General features: G+C 35.6%; 1 protein-coding gene across 3 annotated transcripts in view; it reads left to right on the top strand.

The window, feature by feature from the left end:
* Nucleotides 1–27,783, top strand: part of clip1a (CAP-GLY domain containing linker protein 1a) — a 33,654-nt gene that overhangs the window by 3,426 nt on the left and 2,445 nt on the right. For 2 of the 3 annotated variants that reach the window (XM_058775797.1, XM_058775798.1), the window contains exons 2-29: nt 1,045–1,277; nt 2,098–2,597; nt 4,185–4,309; nt 4,404–4,620; nt 5,762–5,959; nt 9,237–9,340; nt 9,977–10,037; nt 11,603–11,707; nt 13,142–14,041; nt 15,343–15,438; nt 15,974–16,031; nt 16,137–16,220; nt 16,320–16,476; nt 16,674–16,839; nt 17,489–17,704; nt 17,986–18,126; nt 19,448–19,533; nt 19,937–20,057; nt 20,206–20,258; nt 20,891–21,008; nt 21,838–21,923; nt 23,803–23,923; nt 24,111–24,163; nt 24,308–24,425; nt 25,738–25,790; nt 25,923–26,040; nt 26,136–26,283; nt 26,603–26,655. In XM_058775797.1, coding sequence (XP_058631780.1) covers nt 1,187–1,277; nt 2,098–2,597; nt 4,185–4,309; nt 4,404–4,620; nt 5,762–5,959; nt 9,237–9,340; nt 9,977–10,037; nt 11,603–11,707; nt 13,142–14,041; nt 15,343–15,438; nt 15,974–16,031; nt 16,137–16,220; nt 16,320–16,476; nt 16,674–16,839; nt 17,489–17,704; nt 17,986–18,126; nt 19,448–19,533; nt 19,937–20,057; nt 20,206–20,258; nt 20,891–21,008; nt 21,838–21,923; nt 23,803–23,923; nt 24,111–24,163; nt 24,308–24,425; nt 25,738–25,790; nt 25,923–26,040; nt 26,136–26,283; nt 26,603–26,655 — 4,347 coding nt within the window. In that variant the 5' untranslated portion in view covers nt 1,045–1,186. The remainder of the gene's footprint in view (nt 1–1,044; nt 1,278–2,097; nt 2,598–4,184; nt 4,310–4,403; nt 4,621–5,761; nt 5,960–9,236; nt 9,341–9,976; nt 10,038–11,602; nt 11,708–13,141; nt 14,042–15,342; nt 15,439–15,973; nt 16,032–16,136; nt 16,221–16,319; nt 16,477–16,673; nt 16,840–17,488; nt 17,705–17,985; nt 18,127–19,447; nt 19,534–19,936; nt 20,058–20,205; nt 20,259–20,890; nt 21,009–21,837; nt 21,924–23,802; nt 23,924–24,110; nt 24,164–24,307; nt 24,426–25,737; nt 25,791–25,922; nt 26,041–26,135; nt 26,284–26,602; nt 26,656–27,783) is intronic. The other variant, XM_058775799.1, reaches the window with a different exon arrangement.

The following is a 27,783-nucleotide window of genomic DNA, read 5'->3' as shown; positions in this document are numbered from 1 at the left end:
CATTCACAGTTGTTTACACGTTTCCTTATTTTTAAATTGCCATTTGACTTTTTACAGGTTGTTTGTTCCAACTTGTTTGTTTCAACTGACTTTTCACTTATTGTCATAAATGCTCGTGAAAGGCAAGCACAAAAGATAATTATTACAGTGTTACAGTTTGAAGTGGAATACAGCAAATTCTACAATAAGGGTCAAACTGTTTTCAACGACGCACCCCAGTGACACCATTAGCAAGCAATTTCAAGAATGACTCTCAAAATAATTATTTAGTGAATTCACTCCCACATTTAAATGCGGCTAATGAATATTTGTCAGTCATACAGTGTTATTTGACATGTGGGATCACAGAATGTGACAAACCTCATTAACTCAAGTGAATTAAATATTCAGCCATATGCATTTGCACATGGCTTAATTCGAATATTTCAGTGTGACAGACGTACAGTGACATCAAATTGTTAGAAACACATACGCAATTGTTATACAACAATCAGTGCAAAGGAAGGGCTGCGATTGTTAATTGAAATGAACTGTCTCAAAGAACAAGTGACAAAATAAAAAAGGCTCTTAAAAGAAGAATCGATTTCCTTTGATGGAATCAATTCTTGATCTCAGTGCCTTGGAAACTATTCTTTTTCGAATTGATTCCCAGCTCTGTGAATCACTGAAGTGTCACTCACTTTATCTCAGCACAAGCTCACTAAGTACTTTTTATTGGCTAATTCTTGATAACCGTTTTATATATTAAGCCTTTACTTAATTTATATACTTGAGTGTAGGACTTACTTTCTGTATAGAGTTAGCTTTGTTGCGCAGTAGAAAACACTGTGAGCACATCGGAAGTTTGCTGTTACTTATTGCTTATGTGTGCAGTGTGAAATAGGCTTTACACTTCACACTCAACTCCACCAACATACCAGTGAAACAATGTGTTGCATGAAATTACTGAAACGGCAGAAAGCAAGACACATCCTTGCATAGGCCTATATCATGCACGCTGTATCATAATAGGCTGATATATTTCTCTTTTCTTTCTCTCCGCAGACACTGCTGCACCCTTCTCTCCTTCACTTTTTATTTTTAATTTAATTTTTTTACTTTTTCCTACACTGTTGCACCGAACTCAACAGTCAATGTTTATTGGAGAGGAAACGTGCAAGTACAGACAGACCATTTCAGAGCAACAATGAGCACATCAAAACCCAGTGGACTCAAAGCACCCAGCAAAATTGGCAGAACAGCCAATGCTGGAGTCACGAAGACGTCTCCTTCTGTAGGTAAGAGCCATCTCTTTTTACTATATATATATATATTTAATTTTTTTTTTTTTTATATTATGCCATGGTCTGTCTGAATACTCGATTCTGATTGGCTGGCAGGTGTTGATTAAATTCACTGAACCGCACAGGTAGTTCCAGGTCAGGGGAACCTTGGTAAACATTGGTAACCATAGTAACATACAGTTACAGTTAAATAGTAATACAGAAGAAAATAACCGTCATTTTTATTGTTCCGGTCAAATATTGCAGCGCAAATATTATTAACATCTTTAATATGTGAATGCTGGCAAATGACCATGGCATAAACGGGATAATCAATGGCTAGCTGTGCATTAAACGATTTGAATGCACTCCGCGGAGGCAACCTCCCTCCGCTGCGCGTCGGATGGTTCTTCGCCTCCACGTCGTGCATTCAAATAGTTTAATGCACAGCTAGCCGTTGATTATCCCTTACATATACAATATCAGTAATATTGTTTCTGAAGTAGTTCAGTCAAAAATTCATTTTTGGGTGAACTAACCCTCTAAGGTTCACTTCCTTATGTAATTTCAAATCTCAAGTTATTGTAACAATTTCTTTCTGCAGTCATATGGCTGTCTAATACGAATAAAGGACTTGTTAGGTGAACCAGACTTGCAGTGACCCTTTGCAGTAATGAAATCAGGTCAAAAATATAAGCAGCCTATGTTATTCTAAGTTTTTAAATTCAGTTATTTCTTAATAATGACAGTTTGTATATTAAGTGCAGAATCAGTAAGTGCATTGTGGTAATTGGAATTTTGAACAAAGCCTATTTCTTTCCTTCCTTTGGAACAGGTGCTGCTAAACCAACACAAGGTGAAAAATCCCCAACCGAAGCCCAAGATGCAGGAGAGCAGTTCAAGATCGGGGATCGTGTCTGGGTTAATGGCAACAAGCCAGGCGTCATTCAGTTTTTAGGAGATACCCAGTTTGCCCCGGGCCAGTGGGCTGGAATTGTACTTGACGAGCCAATTGGGAAAAACGATGGTTCAGTGTCAGGTGTGCGCTATTTTCAGTGTGAACCGTTGAAAGGTATTTTCACACGGCCGTCCAAGCTTTCGCGCACAGAAGGTGAGCCGGACGGCACAACAACGGCTCCTCCGTCCCGTGCTGCATCACCTACACCCTCCACTACATCAGTATCTGCTTCGACCAAGAAACCAGCTTCACCTACTAAAACTGCTACACCAACCTCAGACCTGGTGCGGTCAAAGAGCGAGTCGGTGTCCAATCTGTCAGAGACTGGCTCGGTCAAGAAAGGTGATCGGGAGCTAAAGATCAACGATCGAGTGCTGGTGAGAGTGTTGTGATGGTATAGTGATGAGCGTTATTGTGTGTCAAGTTAGGCTAATTCAAGGATTTAAGATTGTCAGTTCCAGTCCTGCTCTCCACATTTTGAATGTCTCTCTTATCAGACACACTCAGTTCAGTTCATGGATCTCTCTTCTTGAAGCTGATGATCTGAATGAGGTGTTAAATAAGGGGGATATACAAAATGTGCTGCACAGAGGGGGTCCCAGGATCGGAATTGAGAACCAGTGATTTACGGCATTATTTAATCCGCATTTTGCATGTTCTTTTATACTCATTATTTATGCATGTTTTATGTTTTATTTTTTTTAATGCATTATAATGCATTTATAATTCCATATACAAATTTTGCTGTATCATCTGAATAATCTACAACAGTTATATAACATTGCAAGCTACAGTACAAATATTTATCTTGAATTTGTGTTTCCTCCAGCTTTTAAACTACTGGTCAAAAGATTTTTTTATGTTTTTTTTAAAACGCATATATTTTATGCACACCAAGGGTCCATTTATTTTCATCAATAAATACAAAACAATAATAATGTGAAATATTACAACAATTAAAAAGAACTGTTTTCTTAATTTTATATATTTTTTAAATGTAATTTATTCATATGATGCAAAGCTGAATTTTCAGCTTCACTACTCCAGTCTTCAGTTAAAAAGTAAGATAAATTAATAAGTTTATTCAACAAGGACACATTCAATTATTCTAAAGTGTGAGAGTAAAGAAATGTTTTATTTTGGAAAATATTTTATTTCAAATAAATGTGGTTCTTTTGTACATTCTTTTTATCAAAGAATCCTAAAAAAAAAGTATGTTTTCCAAAAATATTAGGCAATTTTCAATATTGATACCAAATCTGCGTATTAGAAAGTTTTCTAAAGGATCATGTGACACTGAAGCATAAGAGACGTCTTTTTAAAAATAGTTTAAAAATCTTTGATCGGTAGTGTAAAAGCTTAAGAATTCGGCATATTAAAACCTAGGTTTGAATATCTGAAACTGAAGAATTCAAGATAAATATTTTTATTGTAACGTGTAGTGTTAGCTGGTTCTTGTGAAAAGCGAACCCAAGTGTGAACACTGAAGTAACTATTTCAGTCTGTTGGTCTTTGTGTCTCAATTTCTCAGCAGTAGCAATATGAGAATCCTCATATGTAATTGAATGTGAGGGTTGAAATTGCAATATATGATAAAATAATCACAATATATTTTTTGGCAAAGTTGTGCAGCTGTATAATATAATAACAATCAAAATAAAATAAAAACAATCAAAATAAAAGATATTTTATATGTTTACTTGCTTGTCATGTTATTATGTATGCATTATAATGCTTGAATATTGCGTTCTAAATACAGGCTTCATATAAAAATAAGTGACAGTGAGCCTCTTAATATCAGTCAGAATAAACAAAGTAATAACCTTTAAACTCTGTATCGAGAAACATTGTACCAGTGAATTATTAGGCTGTTACAGTGAAGCTGCTGTTACACATATTTCACTGTTTAGGAGTCCTGTGTATCGGAATGCATGTTAAGTTCTTGTTTCCTTCACATATTTTAGGTTGCTGGCTCAAAAGCTGGTGTAGTGCGTTTCTTAGGCGAAACCGATTTTGCCAAGGGTGAGTGGTGTGGAGTTGAGCTGGATGAGCCCTTGGGAAAGAACGATGGTGCTGTGGCTGGAACCAGGTACTGTGGCCTGTTCTTACATTTACCATCTATCCAAAAAGGTAAATTATCAGAATGCCTAGAGTTTTTCATTAATGGATTTGTGCATCATCAGGTATTTCCAGTGTCAGCCCAAGTATGGTCTGTTTGCACCAGTGCACAAGGTGACCCGTATAGGTTTTCCTTCCACTACCCCAGCCAAGGCAAAGACCACTGTGCGGAAGACAGCGGCCACACCATCAGGATTGAAACGCAGCCCCAGTGCCTCCTCAATCAGCTCCATGAGCTCTGTGGCCTCATCTGCTAGTTGCAAGCCAAGCCGAACAGGCCTGGTGAGTTACATTAGTCCTCATATGCATGCATTTCTTTGGTTACATAACTTCAGCATGCTTAACAGGGCCAAAATGTGTCATTTCTGGGATATTTGCAGCACCAAAACGCAACTGCAAAATCATTTCCCAGACTGTTTTTTTCCATCAGCTATTTTTTGGCAAACATTAGTGTTTGGCAAACTCAAGGAATTGATTGAGCCAGTTGACAAGCCAGGTCTCAAACAAATAGGGCAATGTTTTGATAGCAGAGTCACATGAATAAATTCACTGATCTGTTGCACTGTTTTAGTGTGCAGCATTTCAGGGAAACCAGCTTACAAATGGCTTTCCTAGGCAAATGCCTGCTTTCTACCCAAATAAGGCTTGTTATAAAATGCACTGGAAATAAACTTGACGTGTTTACAGTTTATCCGTGCATGCTAGCATCAAATTGGTTGTTTTCTATGAATCCATTCCTAATTTTCTGAAAAGCATACTAACTATATCTTATGTGCTCAAAATCCCAAAAATCATAATAGCTTGTATTTCTGTAAACACTTTCATTAAACCTTTCTTTATCATTGGAGATTCAATATTGTGCATGTGTGCATGCGCAGTCCTGAGCACACGTCTCAGAACGCTGACTGTTTCTAACGGCAGCTGCAGTGATGGGATGATTTTACCGATTAGCGATTGGTTCTTTTGCTTAGAGGGCGGGGCTTTGTTTGATAAAGCGTCCATATTGAGCATTGCATTTTGCCCCATTCAAAACTATACGAGTGACACATCTTGGGTATTCTATTGTCTTTGATATTACTCACCTGGGGCCAGTTGCATAAACTTAGCCACTATGTTAAGACTGTGTAGAACTAGTTTGACCAACTAGCAGTTGCCAAGGGGTAATCAGTCTTACTTTAATCTACCTTTTCATAACTGAATTGAAAAAGTTGTGACCAGTCTTGAAGACAATTAGGTGACTAACTTTTTAAGACTAGTCTAAACAGTTTATGCAACCGGCCCCTGCTTACTTTGTAACAACTGTAACTAAGTCTAGCTTTAGAGGGAAGGTCATATCTGAAAACTATATCTGAGTAAATATTATATGAAACAGTAAATAAAGTGTTTGTAGTTTTAAAGATCCTGAATGAATTTCTCTCTGAAGTTGACTGAGACATCTACAAGGTATGCGAGGAAGATCTCGGGCACTACGGCACTTCAGGAAGCCCTGAAGGAGAAACAGCAACACATTGAGCAACTCCTTGCCGAGCGTGACCTGGAGAGAGCTGAGGTTGCCAAGGCAACCAGCCATGTGGGCGAAGTGGAGCAGGAGCTTACGTTACTGAGAGAAGGCCAGGAGCAGGTTAGACCCAGCTGTGTCGTCGTCTTTTATCTGTTTATTTATTTTGTATCAAGTAAGGAATAATTTGATAACAGGCTGTTGAATTATAGAAAAATAATGCGTGGTCATGCCCCAACGCAAAGAGGGTGTTTTTTTTCTGTTATTTTTTTTCTATAATTTTCTTAATCAGCCTGTTGTCAGTTACCACACCTCAAGACATTTTTCAGGTTTTTGTCCTTGAAGCGGTCTTCTAAATTAGATTATTACACATTCCATCTTAATGCTCCATTGCGATTTGCAAATGCAAAATGCTCTAGAAATATAATGTGGTCGATACCTCACTACTTTAGCCTGTTTTAGTCTTTCTACTTCAAAAGTTTACGTTTAATTCAATGTTTTACATGTCATTTTTTGTATTTTGTGAAATGTGCTAGTAGTTATTAAGTACAAATTATTTCTACACCAAATTTTTTTTTTTAGTGTAGAAAAATAATTAGCAGTTTAACGCCGGTTTCACACCGCAAGCGTGAGCGGCGCGTGAGCAGCGCGTATTTTTTTCGGCGCCCATGTTTACAAATGAGTGCATTCACACCGGCAGCAGGAGCAACGCGTCAGCGTCAAGCAGGAGCGTCGCGTGAGCAGCGCTGCAGCGATGGTTTCGGCGCCGAGTCTATTTTTGCTGCGCCGCTCACGCTCAATTAAAGTGACAGCACACTTTTGATGGACAAAATAAATATTTCACACAAAACGTGCTAAAAATGCACAGAATAAGCATGTCTAGTGTGTTTTAAGACGAATTGGAGTAAGTCAGGAAAGAAAATGAACAATCAAAAATATGTATAGAAGATTTACCCATTTTAACTTGTTTTTCATTTTTAATCACCATAAGAAAATTATAACTTAAATAATTTTATCAAACTCACAACGAACAATTCATCTTGCTCAGGATCTTAAGTTACAATGGAGTATATACAGTAGGCCTACATAATAAATTCATTTTTCATTCATTATTGACAGCTTCTATAAGAAATGGAGATTATGGGTAAAAGTGTATATATTAAATAATAATAATTTTTAAAAAACAGTATAAACAGCACTTTCTATATTTGAGTATGACTGAAACAACATGATAGGAGATGTTTTTGTTGTTGACCATTTACACGCTAATCCCCAAGACTTCAAAACTTTCAAATTTATAACTGACCAACTTCTAAAAACAAATTTATAGTTGTCTTTGTAAAGAAATATGTCGCTTTGGAGCCGCTGCTGTGACGCTGAACAAACGTTTCCAGTGTGAATACTCTGGCGAGTCTGACGCTGCAGTGATGCTGTAGTTACGCTGACGTGACGCTGCCGCGAAGCTCACGCTTGCGGTGTGAAACGGGCGTAAGACTGGAATACACTACACAACTTTTAAAAACTGAACCGATTTTAAAACGTGCACCTTGTTGCTAGGAGATGCATGACAAATTAAAACAATGTGTGTTCTAAAATCAGCCCAACATATATAACATGTTTTATATCCTCCGACTGGATGTATTCATAGTCTGAAGCTAACAAATCAAGAGACTATGAAGTCTGCAAAATATCAGCTTCACCAGACTCGTAATCTGGGCAAAAGTTGTGTAGTGTATTCCAGCCTTTAGAATGTCTGTCAGCTCATCAGGTGCAATCATTCTGAGTACTTTTCTGGATGCAATTCAGAAATTAGCTGTAGCCCAATGTGTTTTAAGCTGTAGATACTTTTGAGTGTGTAACAGAAGAATAGGCAAGTTTTGGACAGCTCATATTGATGTTCGAGTTCTGGGACTACTTCATTTATATTAGTAAGGTTACCATTTTTCAGATGATTACAACATAAGTTGAGCTTATTAACATTAGCCCCTGATTTAGGCCCATTTTTTTTTTTACACCAAGATAATGGTAGCAAGGCATGACCATAACATAAAACAATTGCTTATGGATTTGTTTTGAAACATAACATAAGACTAATTCATGAGTGGTGGTCAACCGATATAGTTGTTTGTTTTTTTTATGTCTGATGCAGATCTGACATTTTGGAAAGCATACATAATGTAATGTTTAAGTTATTAGAAATAAATAATTTAAAAATGAATCAATTAGATTCAATTAAAGGGATAGTAGATAATTCTGTCATTAATTACTCACAAACCCGGTGTTACAATCGATACACAATAACTTACAATCATAGAAATTGCTTGTGGGTGTCCAGTGTTGTTGTTTTTTTTTTTTTTTTTTTAAAGACTGCTTTCTGCATACAATTCACTCTGCTTGGATCATTTGCACAGGTCTTGCACACAGTACACATGTTTTTAATGCACAGTTTAGAAGATTTAACTGCATTTGCTAAAGTTTACACTGTTTGTGGAATTAAATGTTTATTAGATATTCAAATACTGATTTTAATGATATAAATGCGCATTTGCAGAATGCTGTCAGCATATGAAAAAGTATTATAGCCTTTATAAGCTAATGAAGAGGAAGAACGAGCGGTCATTTACGTCAGTTCTCAGGCTCTTGAGGTTCTAATAAAAGCCTTTCTTCCCCTTGTTACTTCCACTTGATACTTTCTGTTTCAGAAGTAGTGGTTGTGAAATCAATTCATAAACGTAATATTTATATTTTGTTTATATTTATTTATAATGTTTATTTTAGATTGTCATCTAGCTACTACAGTACACAAACCTATGCTGGTGTGCAGTAGAGCCTTTAATTACCATTCTATATAATGTGCTTCTTAATGACACACACCCACACACATATCGGAGATCGCACAGCTCACACATCGATGAGCAAAGAAGCTTGTCAACGCTGCCCCGCAACTTTTATTAATAACAGTTTAAATACTGAATCACTAGGCTACATTATATTTTCCAGCAACGAGAGGATATAATCGCTGTTTTTGAGGTAAACTCACTTATTGTAAAGAGAGACTCAGAGATACGCGTACATGCAACTTTCATTTCTCTCTCTCTCAAATTGGCCATATTTGAGAAAAAGGTTTAGTGATTTCTAAAATCTTTCAAATCTTCACTAATGCCAAAAATGCTTACATTTATGTGTCTTTTTGTTCGCTTGGGCAGCCATGTTGCCACTGTAGCTGGTTTATGCTGATAGTTTTATATATATATATATATATAATATTAGTAATATAATTTGCACAATAATTTCTATTCATTTAGTCAGTCAGTTCAGTATGTTTTTCTTACAGCTATGGAAAATATTAATGCAAGTTATAAGGTTAGATTAATGTAATTGTTTTGAATGGTTTCTGTAGTATGTGTTGGAGGTTGATGCCAAAATGGACCAGCTGCGAGCTCTTGTGGAGGCTGCGGACAAAGAGAAGGTGGAACTGCTCAACCAGCTGGAGGAGGAGAAGAGGTGTAGTATTAATGAATCAGTTTAAGATTTCATCATAGTAAAGACTCCATGAAATCAGTTTAAATTGTGTGGCTTTTCATGACTTTTATGAATGTATTTGCATATAAATAACCTTAGAGCTAGTAAACACAGTATTCATTAATAATGAATATTGATATTGTTGATGCAGGGGCATATGAAGAGTTCAGATGCAAAAGCCTCTAAGTGCCGCCTGAAATGTTCTTTATAAAATAAGCTTTTTTTCTCAGGCTCCTATGTTTATGTTCAGTTATTTCACTTTAATGACAGTGAAAAGAACCTATTCATTGGCATTAAAGTGAAATTACTGAACCTACACATCGGAGCCTTAGATAAATGCAAATTTTTGAACAAAAATTTCAGATGGCACTTAGAGGCGTTTGCATTTTTGTTCAATAAAATGCATAGAACGAGAATAGGGTTCACCCAAAAATTAAAATGCTGACATAATTTACGCACCATAATGCCGTTCCAAACTTGTATTACTTTCTCCACTCTGTCAAACACAAAAGTAAAATAAATAAATAAAAATAAACCCTTACAATACAGCTGACAAAGGGGTAAAAATGTAAAATAGAAACAAAAATTGACAATGATAAAAATTATTGTCCCAAACAGGAAGGTGGAGGATCTGCAGTTTCGGGTGGAGGAAGCTTGCATTACCAAAGGAGATTTGGAGGTATTTGAAGTTTTTTGCTCTGATATAACATTCAGACCCACAGCTGTTGTCACACTAGACTCTGAATTTAAATGACAAGATGCGTGACCAATAGAGGTTTTAAATACCACAGATTGACCGCAGACTTTAAAGCTGCAGGTTTGCAGAGTTGATGGTAGTTTTCAATGTTATCCATGTCTGTTATTTACATGTTGCTTGTTTAAAACAGACGGCAGGAGTGTCCAACCCTGCTCCTGGAGAGCTACTGTTCTGCAGAATTCAGCTCCAACCCTAATCAAACACACCTGAACCAGATAATCAAGGTGTTCAGGATTACTTTATAATTACAGGCAGGTTTGTTGGAGCAGGGGTGGGGCTGAGGTCTGTAGGATGGGTGCTCTCCTGCAGCAGGGTTGGAGATCATCATATCAATATTTACTACTCCCTAATTTAAATTTCGAACCAAATAAAGATGTTACCACAATGAGAAAAATCTTTTATTTAGACTGGACTGCCAGTTTTTTGTTGACCTAACTATAAAAGTACTCCATGTATCCATTCAGCAGAACTTATGCATTTTCAAATATTATACATAAGTCTTGGTCACACTACTTTGAGTTCAATATGTTTGTATCATTTGAATCATCTGCAAAATAAGATTTTAAAGAGCTGTAATGTTTTCTGATTTTGTTTCTTATTCATGAATCAAGTACTCTTGATAGGTTCATTGATTGTTTCCAGCCTTCATTATTGCACATTTGAGTTGTTTTCATGACTTGACCTTCTTATTCAAAAATAACTCTTAGGTTATTTTCATCCATTCAAATTCGTGAAACTGTTGGCTAATGATTTTAGGTTATAAAACATGCAAATTAGCAACCTAGACAATGAATTCTTGTGGAGATGCTTTACATACTTGAACAGTTGTAGCAATACTAAATAAAATTGTTTAACAATTTAAAATTAAGTGAATTTCCTTTGACACATAGTATCAACTTTCAAGTTCATTTGTCAAGTTGGTCATCCTGCCCACACAATGTACAGCATGATGTTAAATATTTTGGTCTTTTTAAAATACTCTTTTGGAAGTCTATTGAATTTTGTAGAGTAATAAATACTGAATTAATCTGTAATGCCATAACAAGTCACTAACCTACATGAAGATCTCATTGTGCGAACTTCAGTGTAATCATGTTTTATTTGATTTAGTGCTTAGTCATTAGGAGTAACTCTTTTTATTGTTCCTCTCCTCTTTGTTGTGGTCAAAGTACCGTTTTTGTTACTTTTCCTAACCCCAGTCACTATAACGCTGCATGACGTTTGGCAATGTCTGGCGTTTTATTTGTTTGTTTGGCCATCATCAGCATGTCTATAAGCATTGACCGATACTCTCTTGCAATATTTCCTCACACTTTCCTCAGCTGTGGCATTGATTTGACTTGCATTCATCACAACATCTTCCTGCTCCTCTTTTTCTGCGTTACATTTCCACAGCTGTCCTCCTCACCCCTCGTCTTTCTGCATCAGGCTGGCATGTGATGGTGGCACTGGTTGTGTTTCTTCCTCTCCCCTTTCTGTACTAACAGACGCAGACGCAGTTGGAGCATGCCCTTCTTAAGGAGCTTGAACAGAGTCTTCTCTTTGAAAAGACCAAAGCTGACAAACTTCAGAGGGAGTTAGAAGACTCTAGGGTAATGGATCTTCACCTGGGCTACGGGTCAAGGATCACTGAAGATATGCTACAATGCTCCAGCTAACATTTTTTTCTATGTCAGGGCATCAGTGAGGGATCTTCACTGCATGCTGTTCAGTTATTCTAATTAATATCTAATTTGAGGAATGATTACTAACACACACTAAATATCTAATTGCTGTAATATCATTGTGGTGTCTTAATATACATATAGGTATGGAAAATGCAAATTTGATTTACACCAGGGTTCCCACAGTCATAGAGAACCCTCATAGAGTCCTATGGAAATCCGTACAAACTTAGGAAGTTCTAGAGGAAATATATGTTGTATATACAGAGTGCATTGGTTGGTTCTGGAAGTATTTTTTCCATTCATTTTTCCCATAGGGATTTTTTAAAATGCTTTTGTTAAAGCATTTTAAGCCACCAGCTATAAAATGAATTACAACATTACAAACTTTTATTTGAAACACAAAAGTATTTAAAAATTGGAAACAGTGTACTTAACGGCTTCAAAGAAATATTATATAGAAATATGAAATTATTAATTTTAAAGTTGATTTATATGTACATGTAGTGGCCAAAACTGATGTCCGGAGAGGATATTTCTAATTTGCTTTTAACTCTTTCTCCACTAGAGTTTCCAGCCACTGCCAGCATTTTTGATCATTTTCAATACAGTTTCATGGACCCCAGAATATTTTGTTGTATGAAAAACTGAACACACAATACAACAAAATAAAGAACAGAACCTTTACTTTTAAACAATAATCTATTTTATTTAAACAGAAATCTGTTTTATTCTAGTTTCAAGCTTTTTTTTTATCAACACTTGTTGAATGTAGGCAAGTTTCATGAAAAAGCAACATTTTGAGCAAAAAGCTGAGAAAATCGCATTTTTATCAAATACTACAAATACTGATTTTATCATATTCAGTAAAATCAGTTCTCTTTTGGAAAAAAAAATTAATGGATTTTTTTTTTTTTAACTTTCTGAACCCAACAAATGCAGTTTATTAGGGAGAGGTAGTGTAAAGCAGAGGGTTGAAGGTCTTACTAAATTTGATTAAAGAAAAATCAAACAAACTGGCATGTCTATGTCTATGAAAAATTTACAGACAAGATCATGATAATCCATTCAAATGTGGGAACCCAGTTAGATGATCAGTTTTGGGTTGGTGGTGGTTCACCTTCTTGTAAAGTCCTTAATCTTCCCAATTCTGTCCCAGTGTTTTTTTTATTTTTATTTTTTAAACTTGGCTTAGGTAACATTGCTCCTATAAATTGAATGGAACTACATTTCTATGTAAATATATTTAAATTACCCACTTTAACCTCAAAAGACGATCATATCCATACCATCAGATTACTTCTCACTTATCCATACAGCACACATACAGTAGTTAACTAAAAGAGCATTTTTTTCTTTTAGGTGGCCACAGTCTCTGAGAAGTCCCGTATATTGGAGTTGGAGCGGGATCTTGCATTGAGGGACAAGGAGGTAGCTTTACTTCGTAAGTCACTGGAAGCTTTACCAGGGCAGGATGGGGTTACCAACTCCACCATGGCAGTACTCCAGGAGGAACTCTGTTCCCTCCGCACACAGCTGGCCGCTCAAAGTGACAGTCACCAAGCAGAGCTGTCTTCCTTGCGTGAGATGCTTGCGGCTCGAGAAAAAGAACACAGTGAATCTCTGTCCCATCTCCAGTCATCCTCAGGTCGCTTATCGAAGGATAACGAGCAGCTTTTAGGTCAGCTGACAAAATCCAAGGAGGAGAATTCCAATATCATTGAGGAGTGGCGTGCTAAACTAGCATCAGTTGAGGCCTCACACCAGCAAGCCTTGGAGGAGCTCAGAACCTCCCATGAGCCAAGCAAATCTGAGCTGCTGGAGGTACACAATGCTCTGGAACAGTTGAAATTAACACACAAACTGGAGCTTGAACAGCTTGCTATCAAACATGCTTCTGAAACCATGGGGTGGACGGGTGAAGCCAAAGAGCACAAGGCACAGCTCCTGAAAGTCACCGAAGAGAACGAACGGCTGGTAGAAACGCTACGCACCAACTTGGAGAAGGCAGAGGAGCAGCACCTGGTGGAAATGGAGGAGGTCTTGGGAAAACTTCACAGCGCTGAGCTCAGGGTAAAAGAGCTAGAGGACACGGGAGTTAAGTTAGGTCAGCAGTTGCATGGAAAGTCACAAGAAGCTCTGGAGCAAAAAACAGCCCTTCAGACTCTGCAGTCACAGCAAAGTCAAGGGAACCAAGAGATGCAAAGGTTATTGACCCAAATAGAGGAGGCAAAAAGCCAATCCAGATCTCAGGAAGAAAAGGTAGGCCTTTATGTCCATTTGCATGTAGAACATGCATAACAAGGAATCTACAAAGGCTGATAATGAAGAATCAACAGCAGTTGCCAAAGATTTTGGCACAAATGCTATGTTCTTTTGAGTGCGAACTCCATTTATTTTTTAGATATTCCAAGACATCCTAAACCATTTGGTGATTAAAATAATGGTTGGATCAATAATAACAAATGCAGATTGTAAACACACAAAAGAGCACTATTTGAGTGTTATTAATTTATAATTTATATTAAATGACGTTTTAATCTCTTTATTAGTTGTTATTTGTAGAAACATTAATTACATACAGTGCGATCAGAGTAAATATAAATGTAATGCTGTAATCAACACATACCATTAGCAGAATGTCTAAGTTGCTCTTTTCTATTCAGCATAAATGCATGGAAACTGGGTCTGTCAAGCTCAGTGACAAAGGTCATTATAAAAGTATTTTTAGAAGCATTTCAGCTATTCTGAAGCCATATATGAGAAACAGGCAGGAATCATTCCGTCTGCTATAGTTTTCAAATCTCATTTGAAGCATTGAAGGTGCATTGTGCCAAATTCAGTGGTGTTCCATGACAATGATTTTTCAGTGAAAACTGCAGGTCATTCATTCATTCTTATTGTTTGATCATGTTATTTGTGCATTCTGCATAATAGGGCTGCATGATTAATTGGAAAAAAAAAAAAAAATGTGCTGTGTGTTTCAGAGTGAAGCGCAGCACTGTGTTCTTACACATGAGCAGCTCGTGATCTGCCATTGTTTGCAGCATCTCAGAGCGGCTCAGTTCACAGTAAATGTTGCTCCAAACAAACTCCATCTATCTGTGTGTATGTTTTTCTTATTTTACAGTGAAATATTAAAATAGTTATATTTCTTTGTTTATTGTTTATTTTCTATATCTTTATTTGGTAATAATAATAATAATAACTATTATTATTATTATTGTTGTTGTTGTTTTATAGCCATATAAAACGTATACAATTACAATATTTTTGCTAAATTGTGTGACCCTACAAACAAGCACGGCAAACCTGGATTTTTTTTTTTTTGAATTCAGAATTTTTATCAGAATACTTTTTTCCTCCAAATCATGCAGCCCTATACATCCATGGTAGCTTTGTTCTTAAGAATGTTCTGAGATTTTATTTTCCATAATATTTCAGTCCTTCACTTTTAAGTTCCAATTTGTATGACTGGCAGCTTTTTGAGTTTTTGTGTGTGACATTCCTCATGTTTTGTCCCCTGTCATTTCCCTCCATTATGGTGCTACACCTTGCTTTAGGTCACTGAGTTGAACTCTGTACTAGAGGGTAAACAGCAAGAGCTGAATGGCCTGTTGCAGGGAAAGAGCTCTCTGGAGCGAGAAGTTAGTGAGCTGGTAAGTGACCGTGAAAAGATCCCTTAATGGAAACTGACTAGTTATCTCATGAGAAAAATAAAGTAAAGTCATTAAAGTAACTGATAGTAGAAGCACTTAAAGGGATAGTTCACCCAAAAATGAATATTCTATCATTTACTGTTTTTTTTTTTTTGTCCATACAGTGAAAGTCAGCGTGGTCCAATATTGTTTAGACCCCACTGACTTTCAAAATATCATCTTTTGTGAGCCACAGAAGAAAGTAAGTCACAGAGGTCATTCATCTTTGGGTGAACAACTTCTTTAAGTATCACAAGTACATTTGAAAGGCAGAAATAATGACACCGCTGATTAAAGCCTTCTTGAGTGGCAGGGGTGATAGTGGGGTTCCGGGGTCTATGTTTAGGATTTGTAGGAGTTAAACTCAAGAACCACTCAGACTGATTCAGTGAGTGAATGAATGTCACGCTCAACAAAATAACAAGGCAACAAGGAATTAAGCCAGAGAATGTTTCAGCCATAATCCTCAAATCAATTTACATTCTTCATTTTCTAGAAACAGAATCTTGAAAAAACATCTAATGATCAAGCCAAATCTGCTCAGTCTAATCAAGGTATGTGTATGCACAGATTACACAGTTACGACTTGAAATATGTCAGATTATCTTATTGCTTATTGAACTATACATTCAGCGTGACTGATTTGCTGTCTATTTCAGAGTTATGTGAAGAGCTCAGGAATAAAGAGGAACAATGCACATCTCTCTCTGCTGAATTACAGGATATGAAGAGTCAGTTTGCTGGTCAGTACCAAGTTCATCAATGAAATATGAATCCGTGAAAGAACTGATTAAAATGTCTTGTTTGTAATTATGTACGATTGGTATCTTGTCCATCTTAAGGTTTACAGAGAACTTTGAAAGCAAACGAAGAAAGGATACTGCTGCTGACCAAAGACAAGACTAAACTTGAGAATGACTTTATGGACATGACAAAGTCATCGGGAGACAGTTCTACTCTAATAACAAAGATGAATGAAGATATGAAGCAGAAAGAAAGGTCTGCTTTAATATGCTTGATTAAAATGCTTAAAAACAAAACTATACAGAAAGTAAACGGTGGTATTTACCTCAGTTTACATATTAGCTTGATTTAGTTTGTGGGGCCTAATATTTTGGTAGACAAAATCGGAATCTTGTAAATCAAGCCTTATTTCAAGAAATAATAACTGATTCTCAAATCCTACTTAATTTCAGGAGACTAGACGAGCTTCAGAACCAGCTTGAAGAGGAGAGGGAGAAGGCAGCGCAGGCTGAGGAGAAACGGTCTCAAGCACAAGTCCAGGCTGAGAATGAAGCCAAAAGCCTTGAGAAGAGACACCAAGCAGAGCTTTCCAACCTGCAGGAGAGGATCAAGCTTTTGGTGAGAACTGTTAAACTTCTCCCATCACACACGTATTGTTACCACCCGGAATAAAGGCATCGTCTGATTCTGGTGTTTTAGTGTAATGATTTGAATGGATAGTTCACTCAGAAATTCAGATTATCATAATTTCCTCACCCTCATGTCATTCCAATCGCATGGTTCATCTTCAAAACACAAAGTAAAATTTTAAATGAAACCTGAGAGGTTTCTGTCCTTCCATTTAAAGGTCCAGGTAACCAAAATTTAGAAGATCCCAAAGGGTCATAAAGGCTGAGTAAAATCAATCCATGTGAATAAAGCAGTTTACTCCAAGTCTTTTGAAGAGATGCGATTACTTTATATGTTGAACGGATTTATCTTAATGGATCTTAAAAGTTCTACATTTTCTAAGAAAATTTCTAAAATATCCACAATTGTTTCAAAGATTAACCAAAGACTTATGGATTTGGATCAACATAAGTAAATGGTGATTCAACTTTCATGTTTGGATTAACTATCCCTTTAACACTTCTAACGTTATTAAAATTCCTGATCATATTTGAACTGATGTAAACTTTTCTACCAGTTGTAGTAATTTTCTTCCCTTCTTGTTATCAAGTGCACTCTTATATGACTTGAAAATTGCCTTTTTCCCATGACTCCTCAGGAGAAGAGTTCTGAAGACAGTCAGGCTAAAGCCAAAGACATGCTTGCTTTGGGAGAGAAAGCTGTTGCAGATGCTGTGGAACAGCATGCAAAAGAAATGCAGGAACTAAACAGCAAGTTTGAAAAAGTGCAACAGGGGCTCCAAGTGTCTGAGGATGAAAGCCTGGAGCTGAAGAAACAGATCGAGGAGTTGAAGACCTTCAAAGAAAAAGCTACGGTAAGACAATAATACTTCATTTGTGAAACAGCATGAGGCTTTTTTGACAATTCATGTACTGCAGTTGGAAATGTAGATCTTGAAATTTGCAGAGAAAATACACTTATACATTTACAGATTATTAATCCATAAAAGCTATTTGAAGAAATGGTAAAATTCTAAAATAATTTAGCGTTTAAAAACATCTATACTATTCCTAAATGCTCAGTCTCATGACGCATAATCATAATCAGAATGTGACCTCAGGCTGAACTCTTCCCCTACTGCTAATTTGCACCTAGGTCTCAGAGAAATCAGAACAGACTGCGCAGGCCTCACTGGAGAAACTGACCCAGGAGAACCAACGACTTCAGAAAGACAAGTCTGAGGCTGAGGCTCTGGTAACGCAGCTCAAGAACTCAATGCAAGAAATGCAGTGCAAGGTAAATGCATGCTGAGTTTAGGGAAGAATTATTCCAAGGTATAACATTTAACACCTTTGTCATAAGGACAAAAAGGGAAGAAGTGTCACAGTTCTGTCATCTCTGTGTGATTTCTAGACACTTCTGCCGTGTTTTGCAGTTCCGACACTAAAACGCCAAACCTAGACTAGACCCAAGAATATGCCCTTTAAGGTTCACTGTAACAGATACTATTCTACTACTACTACTACCACTACTACTATTAATAATAATAATACTAGTTTATTTTTTAAACGTTTTATTTCCCTAATTCATTCATTTTTCTAGATTCTTAGTTTCTCAATATTAATATTTGTAGATTCCATTTTAATGGTTAAATTATATTTTGGTAATCAAAATCAGGTCTAATTGAAATCATGAAATTTAATTTATTAAAAGTTTAACAAAAAATTACATTTTTTTTTTTTAGAGCCCTATTAAGTTTAATATTTGTATTTTTCCCATTTTAATATTTGTTTATTCTTTGTTAATGGTTTAATAAGATGTTAATAATCAAAAAGCATATCCACTCAATTTAATTCATAAAACAATTGAAATAAATAAATATATATATATATATATATATATATATATATATATATATATATATATATATATATATATATATATATATATATATATATATATATATATATATATATATATATATATATATATATAATTTGTTTTTTTTTTACACTACAATAGGAGCTTGAGTTGTCTATATTAACTTTTCTGAATGTATCATTTTTTTAAACCTTTATGATCAAAAATGGTGGTGAACACATTAACAATTTAATTAATCTTTTAAAATGTGAACAAATGAATTGAACAATTCCTTTCATTAAACAGAGTAGCAGAGGTGTACTGTTAAAATTAAATTGTTTTTTCTCTTAAAAAAAATAAATGTTTTCCTTCTTCTTCTTCGACTGTACATTAGTAATGTATTTGTCACAAAATGGAAGCTTAGCAGGCAAGTGTGTAGCACCACAAATAAAGAAATGCCCTGCACCTGTCCTTGAAGTACTGTTTACAGAGAGGAAAAACTGTACAAACTTACAGGAATTACATCAGTAAGGTCTTACCAGACATTCATCTACCTGGGAAAGTTGGTCTGCTAGTAAAACTTACAAATATGTGCAGTTCAGATAACTTGAATAATTTGTGTTAATGGCAATATGAGCTGCACATTTCTTTTTTTAAATCCTGCATATAGGCTAGGTTTCTCCTCGGATATCTGTAGAATAATTTATATTTACTAGTGTCTGCTTCAAGCTGCTCATTGTTTTCTCTGTACTTGTAGCTGGATGCTTTGAAGCAGCAGAACTCGCAGTATCAAGAGAATCTGAGTTCTGACGGTCAGAAGATCAGCAGCCTCAGTAAAGAGATGTGAGTGTCTACACTTCAATTCTGTTTTCTTTGGAATTGTGTAGATTGAGTAACTTCTGTATGGTATTCATTCAAATTATTATTATTATTATTAGGGTTGGGATAAAGTGTTAAATTCTGGGATTTAATATTTGTCTGTTAACATGTTACAAATAATTGACACAGTTAATACAACATCTGCTGTGGTGTTTTTTTTTTAAATCCTTGAAGTAGCTATATAAATGTCTCTTCTCCACATTCTTTGGTTATCGTTATAGTAAATATTGATTGAGGGTATTGACACAGACAAAAAACATCACCAAACACACTATAAAAGTTCAAATGTGACATTGTAGTGGGATTTTGTGTGGAAACAGCAGTTCAAAAGAGGCCTTAATAAACATAATAATTTTGTGTATTACAGTGAGGAGTTGAAACAAGCAGACACTGAAAAAGCCCAGGCAGTTGAGGCTCTGAAAAATGAGAAGGAAAAGCTAACCATGGAACTTGCCAGCAGCCACAAAGACAGTAACATTCTGCTAAATGTATGTAAAGTGAAATGTGTGTTTTACTGTTTTATTTTGTACCAGGACACTCAAAATCCAGATGCTTAAACTAATTATTATTATTATTTTGTTTTGAATTTTATCTTGTTCTCATTTATGTGTTCTCTTCATTGTTATCTTAATGCAGCTCAAAAAGGAGTGTGACAGTCTCAACGACCAATTGAAGGAGATGAAAACGAGGTAATGAATTTTTACAAAAAGAAATGAGAATTTGTTACAATATCATCAAGATGGTGGTACAGACAGTGACTGTGTTTAATGTTTAAACGGATATGTCCTATAGCAGTTTATTCATTATAGATATATAGGCTATTTTTATAGACTGTTTTAGGTCTGGGCCTGATTTTTAGTTCCAGTCAGTCATTGGCCCACTATAACCTCAAATGACAAACATTGTTGTTGTTTTTTTTCTTCTGTGGAACCAAAAAAAGAGATGTTTAGGAGAATGTTCAAGTTGCTCTTTTCCATACAATGAGAGCATAAAGTGACCAGGAAATCTCAAACTCTGAAAGAAATTTAAAAAGCATCATAAAATTAATCCATCGTGACTTGTGAACTATATTCCAAGTCTTCTGAAGTCATGCAATAGCATTCCTATTCAACTCCAGTCACTCAGGTGGTGCAAGAATATGTGATTTGGAATCTGAAAACTTATGGCGCTTTTTGGAGCTGCATGCTTTTTACTTCATAGAAAGAAGCAGTGTGAACATTCCACTAAAGTGGGCAGCTTGAGGGCGAGTAAATGATGACTAAAGCTAAATTTGTTCCTTGCATGCAGAATGCACATATCATACAATCTCTCTTTTGTGCAGGGAAAGCACTTTCAAAAGTGAATCAGAAAAGGAGAAATCAGCACTTCAGCAGTCTCTTCAAACACAGAGTGCCTTCATCTCAGAAAAGGACAAAGAATTAGACTCTCTGAGAAATGAGGTAATATCTTCAACTGCTAACTAAAAAAAACCCGAAAACTATTTTGGCGCGTCCAAAAGTAGGCATATTTATGGTTATATGGTTTTGTCCATTGTGAAATCATTATATCTCACGTGAGTGATGGGATTATTGTCATTAATGTTTTTGATTAAAGATTGTGAGAGCACATTAGTTAAAAAATAAATAAAAAATAGAGATTAATAAATCACCTTTAACTTTTTACTAATTTAGAATAAAAAAAAAGAATTGTCCATTTTGATTTCATGGTGACTCAGATACGGATTGTTTTGAAAGTATAGCCACAAAACTTGGCCAATATATTTCACATGCGACTAATGTGACATAAGTGCTTACTAATCTTAAATGTACAGTTATATTCAGTCTTTCAATCACTAGCTAGGATAATAGCTACATGGGTAAAATTTCCCCCACCAAAATTGTCAGTAATGTATAACCAGAAGTTTATCCACCTACAAAGTCAAGGATGATTTTTAGACCAGTTTACAGCTCAAATAATATGAATTAGTAATAATGCAGTATTCGTATTACTGAATAGTTCACGTAAATGCTTGAACAAAAATATGAACCTTCACATTTCTGTTTTTAAACCTGCAGTTTTCTATTCTTTTTTGCAAACTGGAAGAAGAGTCTTATTTCTGTGTTATCTGAAAACATGAGATGGCAGAATGTTATGCAAATCTCTTGTCAGATGTGTGCAGAATTTTACATATTTATTAGTGCCCGCTTCAGGTTGTCCTTGTCCTATAATGCGTATATTTTTAGATGATCAGAGGATGTTTCTAAATGGTTTTCTCTGTACTTGTTGTAGCTAGATGCTTTGAAGCAGCAGAACTCGCAGTATCAAGAGAATCTGAGTTCTGACAGTCAGAAGATCAGCAGCCTCAGTAAAGAGATGTGAGTGTCTTCAACCATTCGCCCACATTGCTATTCTTTGTGTTGTTGTGAAATTTAAGTCATTTCTCTTTGGTATTAACTGTTTTATATTCATGATAAACTTTCACTCGGTCTAAAATCTTGTCTCAATCTGCTACTGATATTTAATTTACTTTGTTTGTAATTCAGCCATGTATAATACTAGGGAAGGAAAACGTAAAGGTATAGTTCACCCTGAATTGAAAATTTTGTTATCATTAGCACCGTTTCCACCGCAGGAACTTTCCCCAGGAACTAGGGACTTTGGGCCGGTACTCGGTGTGTTTCCACCACAGGAACCAAGATCTAAATAAAGTTCTGGGTAAAAAATTTGCCCCTCAGAAAGTCCCTGCTTGCGCCGTAGTTCTTTTTCAAAGGTCCGGAACTTTCGGGGGGCGGGACTTTGGCGCTGAACATGCTGATTGGTTGATTTCATGCAGCATTGTATTTCAACCACCATATTCGCATTATTTTCTTAAATATTACTGTTATTGTGTCATGAAATTGGTAATCAAAAAAAAAAGAGAATGTAGTTGTTTAAAACTCAAATCTATGGTTTATTTCTAAAGACAGCACCTATTTGAAAATGTGTGTCGCTGATTTCGGAGATGTGAGCTCCACGCGATCAGCGGGCGCTCAGTGCTCATGTTTCCCGATGAGAGCAGCCTCAACTCGGCTAGTCCTTCTGACATTTGCCGCTGACTCTGATGTCTCTGTTGTGGTTAAACATAAGATAAAATTTTGTTTTGGGTAAATGTAACAGGTAATCTTTTGTCTTTATTCTATTATTTTATTAATCTATTAATATGTTAAAATGAAAATTAAGAGGCAATAGCTTAGTTTGATATAAAATTTAGTTTCATTGTAATGTATGTACGTTCCCCGAACTACATTTCTGTTAATATTAATTAACTATTAATATGTTTAAATGAAACCGAAAAGAGGCAGTGATGTTTGATATCATATTTCATCTTATTGTAAATACAGTGAAGGAAATTGCAGTAACTGATGTTATCAAGTAGCCTACGCTGCTGTTTGCAGAATTACCGAACTTGCGTCATCCCGTCCGCGGGAGTTCACACTCCCAAGTCGAACTCGCGAAGTCAGAACAACCGAGGATTCAAGTCCGAAATTTGCGTACTTTGTATTGAGAAAGGCACGCAGACCTACGGCACCAGACTTGCCTAATCTTCTCGGTACTTTAGACCGCGATGGAAACGCAGACAGCAACAGGTCTGGGGGAAAAACGTTCCTGGGACAAATTGTTCCAGGTAATTTCGGTGAAAAAAAGCGGCTATTCCTTCACCCTCTCTCTTTCACACACACAAATACACAAACAAGATATTTTGAAGAATGTTGGGTGACCAAACAGTTTCTGGTCCCCATTAACATCCATAGTATTTTTACCATACTATGGAAGTCAATGGCTACCAGCAACTGTTTGTTTACCCACATTCTTCAAAATATCTTCTCTAGTGTTCAACAGAAGACAAACTCATACAGGTTTGGAACAACTTGAAGGTGAGTAAAAGATGACAGAATTTCATTTTTGGGTGAACTATCCTTTTGAATGTTTACTTTGAAATGTTGAAATGTGTGTGTCTGTATATATGTACACACACCCCTTTTTAGTACTATATAATGCCTGTGTGACAACAACATGGTCTACAGTAAATTGCTGTCACCAAACCTGTAGCGTAACACTCTTTTCATGTATAGCCTAATTAATAGATGAGAGAATTGTTGAGAGCTGCTGCTTTTTATAATTGTTTTAAGAACAAGTGGAATAGGAATCCTTTGTGATTTCACTTTTTATCTGTCTCTCGGTTCTGTTTGAATAAACGCTGGTTGTGTGTTTCAGTGAGGAGTTGAAACAAGCAGACACTGAAAAAGCCCAGACGGTGGAGGCTCTGAAAAATGAGAAGGAAAAGCTAACCATGGAAATTGCCAGCAGCCACAAAGACAGTAACATTCTGCTAAATGTATGTTAACCGATTGTCCAGATCTTTAAGCTCAATTCATTTTTGTCTGATTTTAAAGCAGTTTTGGGAATGCTAAAAAATGAAATGGATCAATGTTGTGCAATGTGTTTTATGTAAATATTTTGTTTTAAATGCAATGTTGCTATGATTAATGTTAAATCTGAGAGGTGTTTCACCCTCAATACAGCTCAAAAAGGAGTGTGACAACCTTAATGATCAATTGAAGGAGATGAAAATGAGGTAAGGAACAACAGAGAATTTATTTATGGTGTCATGTATCAAGGAATTTGTTTCATCTTTTCAACTATAGCTGTGCTGAACCTGCAATCCCAAATGAATGAAAGCAGAATGCACACATCCTACAAAAATCTGTCTTCTACACAGGGAAAGCACTTTAACAAGCGAATCAGAAAAGGAGAAAGCAGCACTTCAGCAGTCTCTCCAAACACAGAGTGCCTTGATCTCAGAAAAGGACAAAGAATTAGACTCTCTGAGAAATGAGGTAGTGTGGCTGTTTATGTAATACTTTTAAATGATATTGGAGTAGAACTGTCACACATTACATAGTGGTTATCTCAGTTTGAGAACATATTAACATCCAAAATAAATTAATTAAAAATTGATGAAGAGCACGGTAAAATGGACTTGAGGCTGTAACTTGGAAATGTATCTTATTTAGACCAAACTTGGTGTGTTTTATGACAAGCATGACCTGAGGGTTTTGAAAAGTTATCAAAATAATTTTGATTTGTCAGAGCATTGTGAAGATTTAAAGCTAATTAATCTTTACTAATTTACCTATATTTGCACAATATCCAAGCTTTACAAAACTTTATACACAGACATCAGGACATTCTGAGGATACTACAGTTTGCAACCTACACCGTGTAACTTCGCTACTGTTTGATCCATAATGTGCGTGAGGCATTATAACGAATTGGCCTACATCTTGTGAATGCAATTTCCTAACTTCACAAAACTTGGTACATATGGCCAATAGAATAGCCTGAGGAAACCCACCAAATTTCACAAATTCCTGATTTTCATGGGGGCTAAAAGCAAATTTTGCGTGATCAGTGATTTATCTGTATTTATATGTAAATGACGGATGAGTGGCTGTAATAATGTTGTCCACAAGCATGTCTCTTTTGGAGCCATCTTATAATTTTCTAAGCTGTTTCATCAAACCCTAACTTACAAAATTAGTGGAGATTCTAGATTCAAGTTGACTCTGAACTACAAACACATAATATTTGAGAAATTTGTATTTCAAATATATAATAGTTACAGTAATAAATTTACACACCGTATTTGTAAAGCAATTCTCCAAGCTGCAATATTTCTTAAAATATATGAATTTGTCTGTTGCATGATATTAAGCTATTGTTACTTTTGGACAGTTTTGTAATTCATCAGTTTCTGTTCAGAGACTGGAACTGTGGAGTTTTTCCCTGGTTAGTCTTTATTATCGTGGTATTAATTTTCCGATAAATCAATCCTTAAATTGCACATGTAAAATAAATAAATAATAAAAGTGTAAGTTTAATTCACATGTCTAAGTCAGGGTTACTCGGGCAGAAATATTTGAAAAGTGGTACTTTTCAACTTTATATGAACACAACATGGTAATTATGTTTCAGGGGGAAAAACGATTGTTTTTCATAAATTTTGATTTATACTATTAGAATATGTGACCTATGGTTTCTAAATCATAGGCTCTTTTACTAAGTTGCTACACTTTTTAAAATCTGAAAATATGAATGCAAAATAATTTTGTACTTTTGCATAATACTCAATTCTGTTCCTCAATGCAGTTCAAAAAGGAGTGTGACAGCCTCAATAGTCAGTTGAAGAAGATAAAAATGAGGTGAGCAACTACAAGAAATTTAATACAATTTTGACTGTACTATGTGTAGAAGTCTTTGCTTTGTTGTTTTAATATAGACATTCTTGACCGTACATTCCTGCATTAATGAATGGATGAATGTCTTCTGCACAGGGAAAGCACTTCAACAAAAGAAACAGAAAAAGAGAAGGAAGCGCTACAGCAGTCCCTCAAAACACAGAGTGCCTTGATCTCAGAGAAGGACAAAGAATTAGAGACTCTGAGAAATGAGGTAACTTCTGTTTGAATTATGGTGTGTATGTGCAAATTTCAGTTTTACTTGATTTTTCTTTTGTTTGTTTTTTCTTTTGTGGTTCTTGCAAGCAGATAGCAGGTCTGCGTGATACGACACAGGTGCTGCAGTCCAATCTGAAATCTCACAAGAGTGAGAATACTTTGCTGCAGGAGCGAGTGAAGAATCTGGAGACGAGTTTATCTGACGTTCAGATCACCAGCAAAGGAGATGATGCCTCAGGTAACTCTATACACGACTTTATTGCATGCGTCTATTCCATCAGTTAAAAGTAAATAAAACAGGTTGAAATGCACATTTGAAAAAAAAGGAAAATAATTATTGATTACATTTAGACAATGTAGTTTTTTTTTCATTGCATTGCATTAAAATTTTTCCAGGCAGACTGTAGTTCTGCTATTGCATTTTGGGATCAAACTATGCTTAGAAATACCTATATACTGTAACTGTTACCTTAAACTGATCTAAATCAAACTTATTATGAGTGTGTTGTATTTGTTTAATCTACATGACCGGTTTGCATGTTTTACGTTCCAACCAGATGATTCTGCTTTAAAAATGTGGAAGGAGGCAAAGGAGAATGCTGAGCGGCAGGTATGCAGAGTGGAAAGTTATAATTAATGTTTTCTCTTTATAATGTTTTTTTTTTTTTTTTTTTGGTCCATCATTTTAATGGCATACTGTTATTTTGGCCCACTGTCATACAACATCAGATACAAGGAATTACAGTATTAGTGTAAAACCTGCTTTAAAAAGGTTGTTCTGTGTACTTAAATTACACTAGAAATTAGTAAAAAAGTCTTAGGCATTTTTCTTTCTTTTTATAAACTTAATTTTTTGAGTTTCTAGGCATTTGACAAACTGAGGACATTTTTGGTTTAAACTGTCTACAAGTTTGCCTAATTAAAAGTCGCACAATTAAATTGAATCAATATTTTTATTATAAAAATATAGGATATTTTTGTTAGAATTTTGTCATGAATTACTTTACTTTTGTTGTCCATACTGAGTTAAAACTGGCTTTTTAACACATTTACAGATATTTTTATATGTAAACGAATTCCTACAAATTGAAATATATATAATTTTAACAACTAGCCAAAGTCATTCTTGATTATCACCAGCAAATTTTAAACAGAGAAAGCGTTCCATCATACACCCCAATATTGTATCTAGATAAACCGTGATTAAAAAGTAACAAGGGTTAGAATATTTTAAAAACAGAGTGCTGAGAGAAATTCTATGAAAGGATGAATGAATTCTATAAATGCATGAGGGGGAACCGATAATAGCATTTGCTCTTGTTCTTCTCAGCTGCTAAACAGCGCTGCTTTGTTTACAAAGGTTACCAAGGAGACTGTTCTGTTTCTGCTGTTCCATAAGTGCCACTTGCTGTCAGACAGTGGAGTTACATTTTCATTCAGCCTGTCTGCCATTTTTGTTGGACCAAATTTTTGTCGTAAGTCTTAACCGGTAGATGGAAAACAAGCTAATGTGCATTCTAAGAAATGTAATACTGCAGATGATAAGGTAGCCTATGTACAATTGTTTATGGAGCAGATAAAATGCCTATAATTTATCATTATGTAAAGGCTGAATTGTGAGATTCATCATTTTATGACTTTCTTTTATCTTAATTTTATTTGACCATGTAGATAAGTTACATTTTAAGTCACCCAACCAATATTTTGTTGGTTTAAAATCTGCCACCATTTTTAATAG

Source organism: Onychostoma macrolepis, chromosome 05 (assembly GCF_012432095.1).
Source record: "Onychostoma macrolepis isolate SWU-2019 chromosome 05, ASM1243209v1, whole genome shotgun sequence".
Lineage (NCBI taxonomy): Eukaryota > Metazoa > Chordata > Actinopteri > Cypriniformes > Cyprinidae > Onychostoma > Onychostoma macrolepis.
Note: the sequence above shows the minus strand (reverse complement) of the source record. Positions and strands in the feature narration are given on the sequence as shown.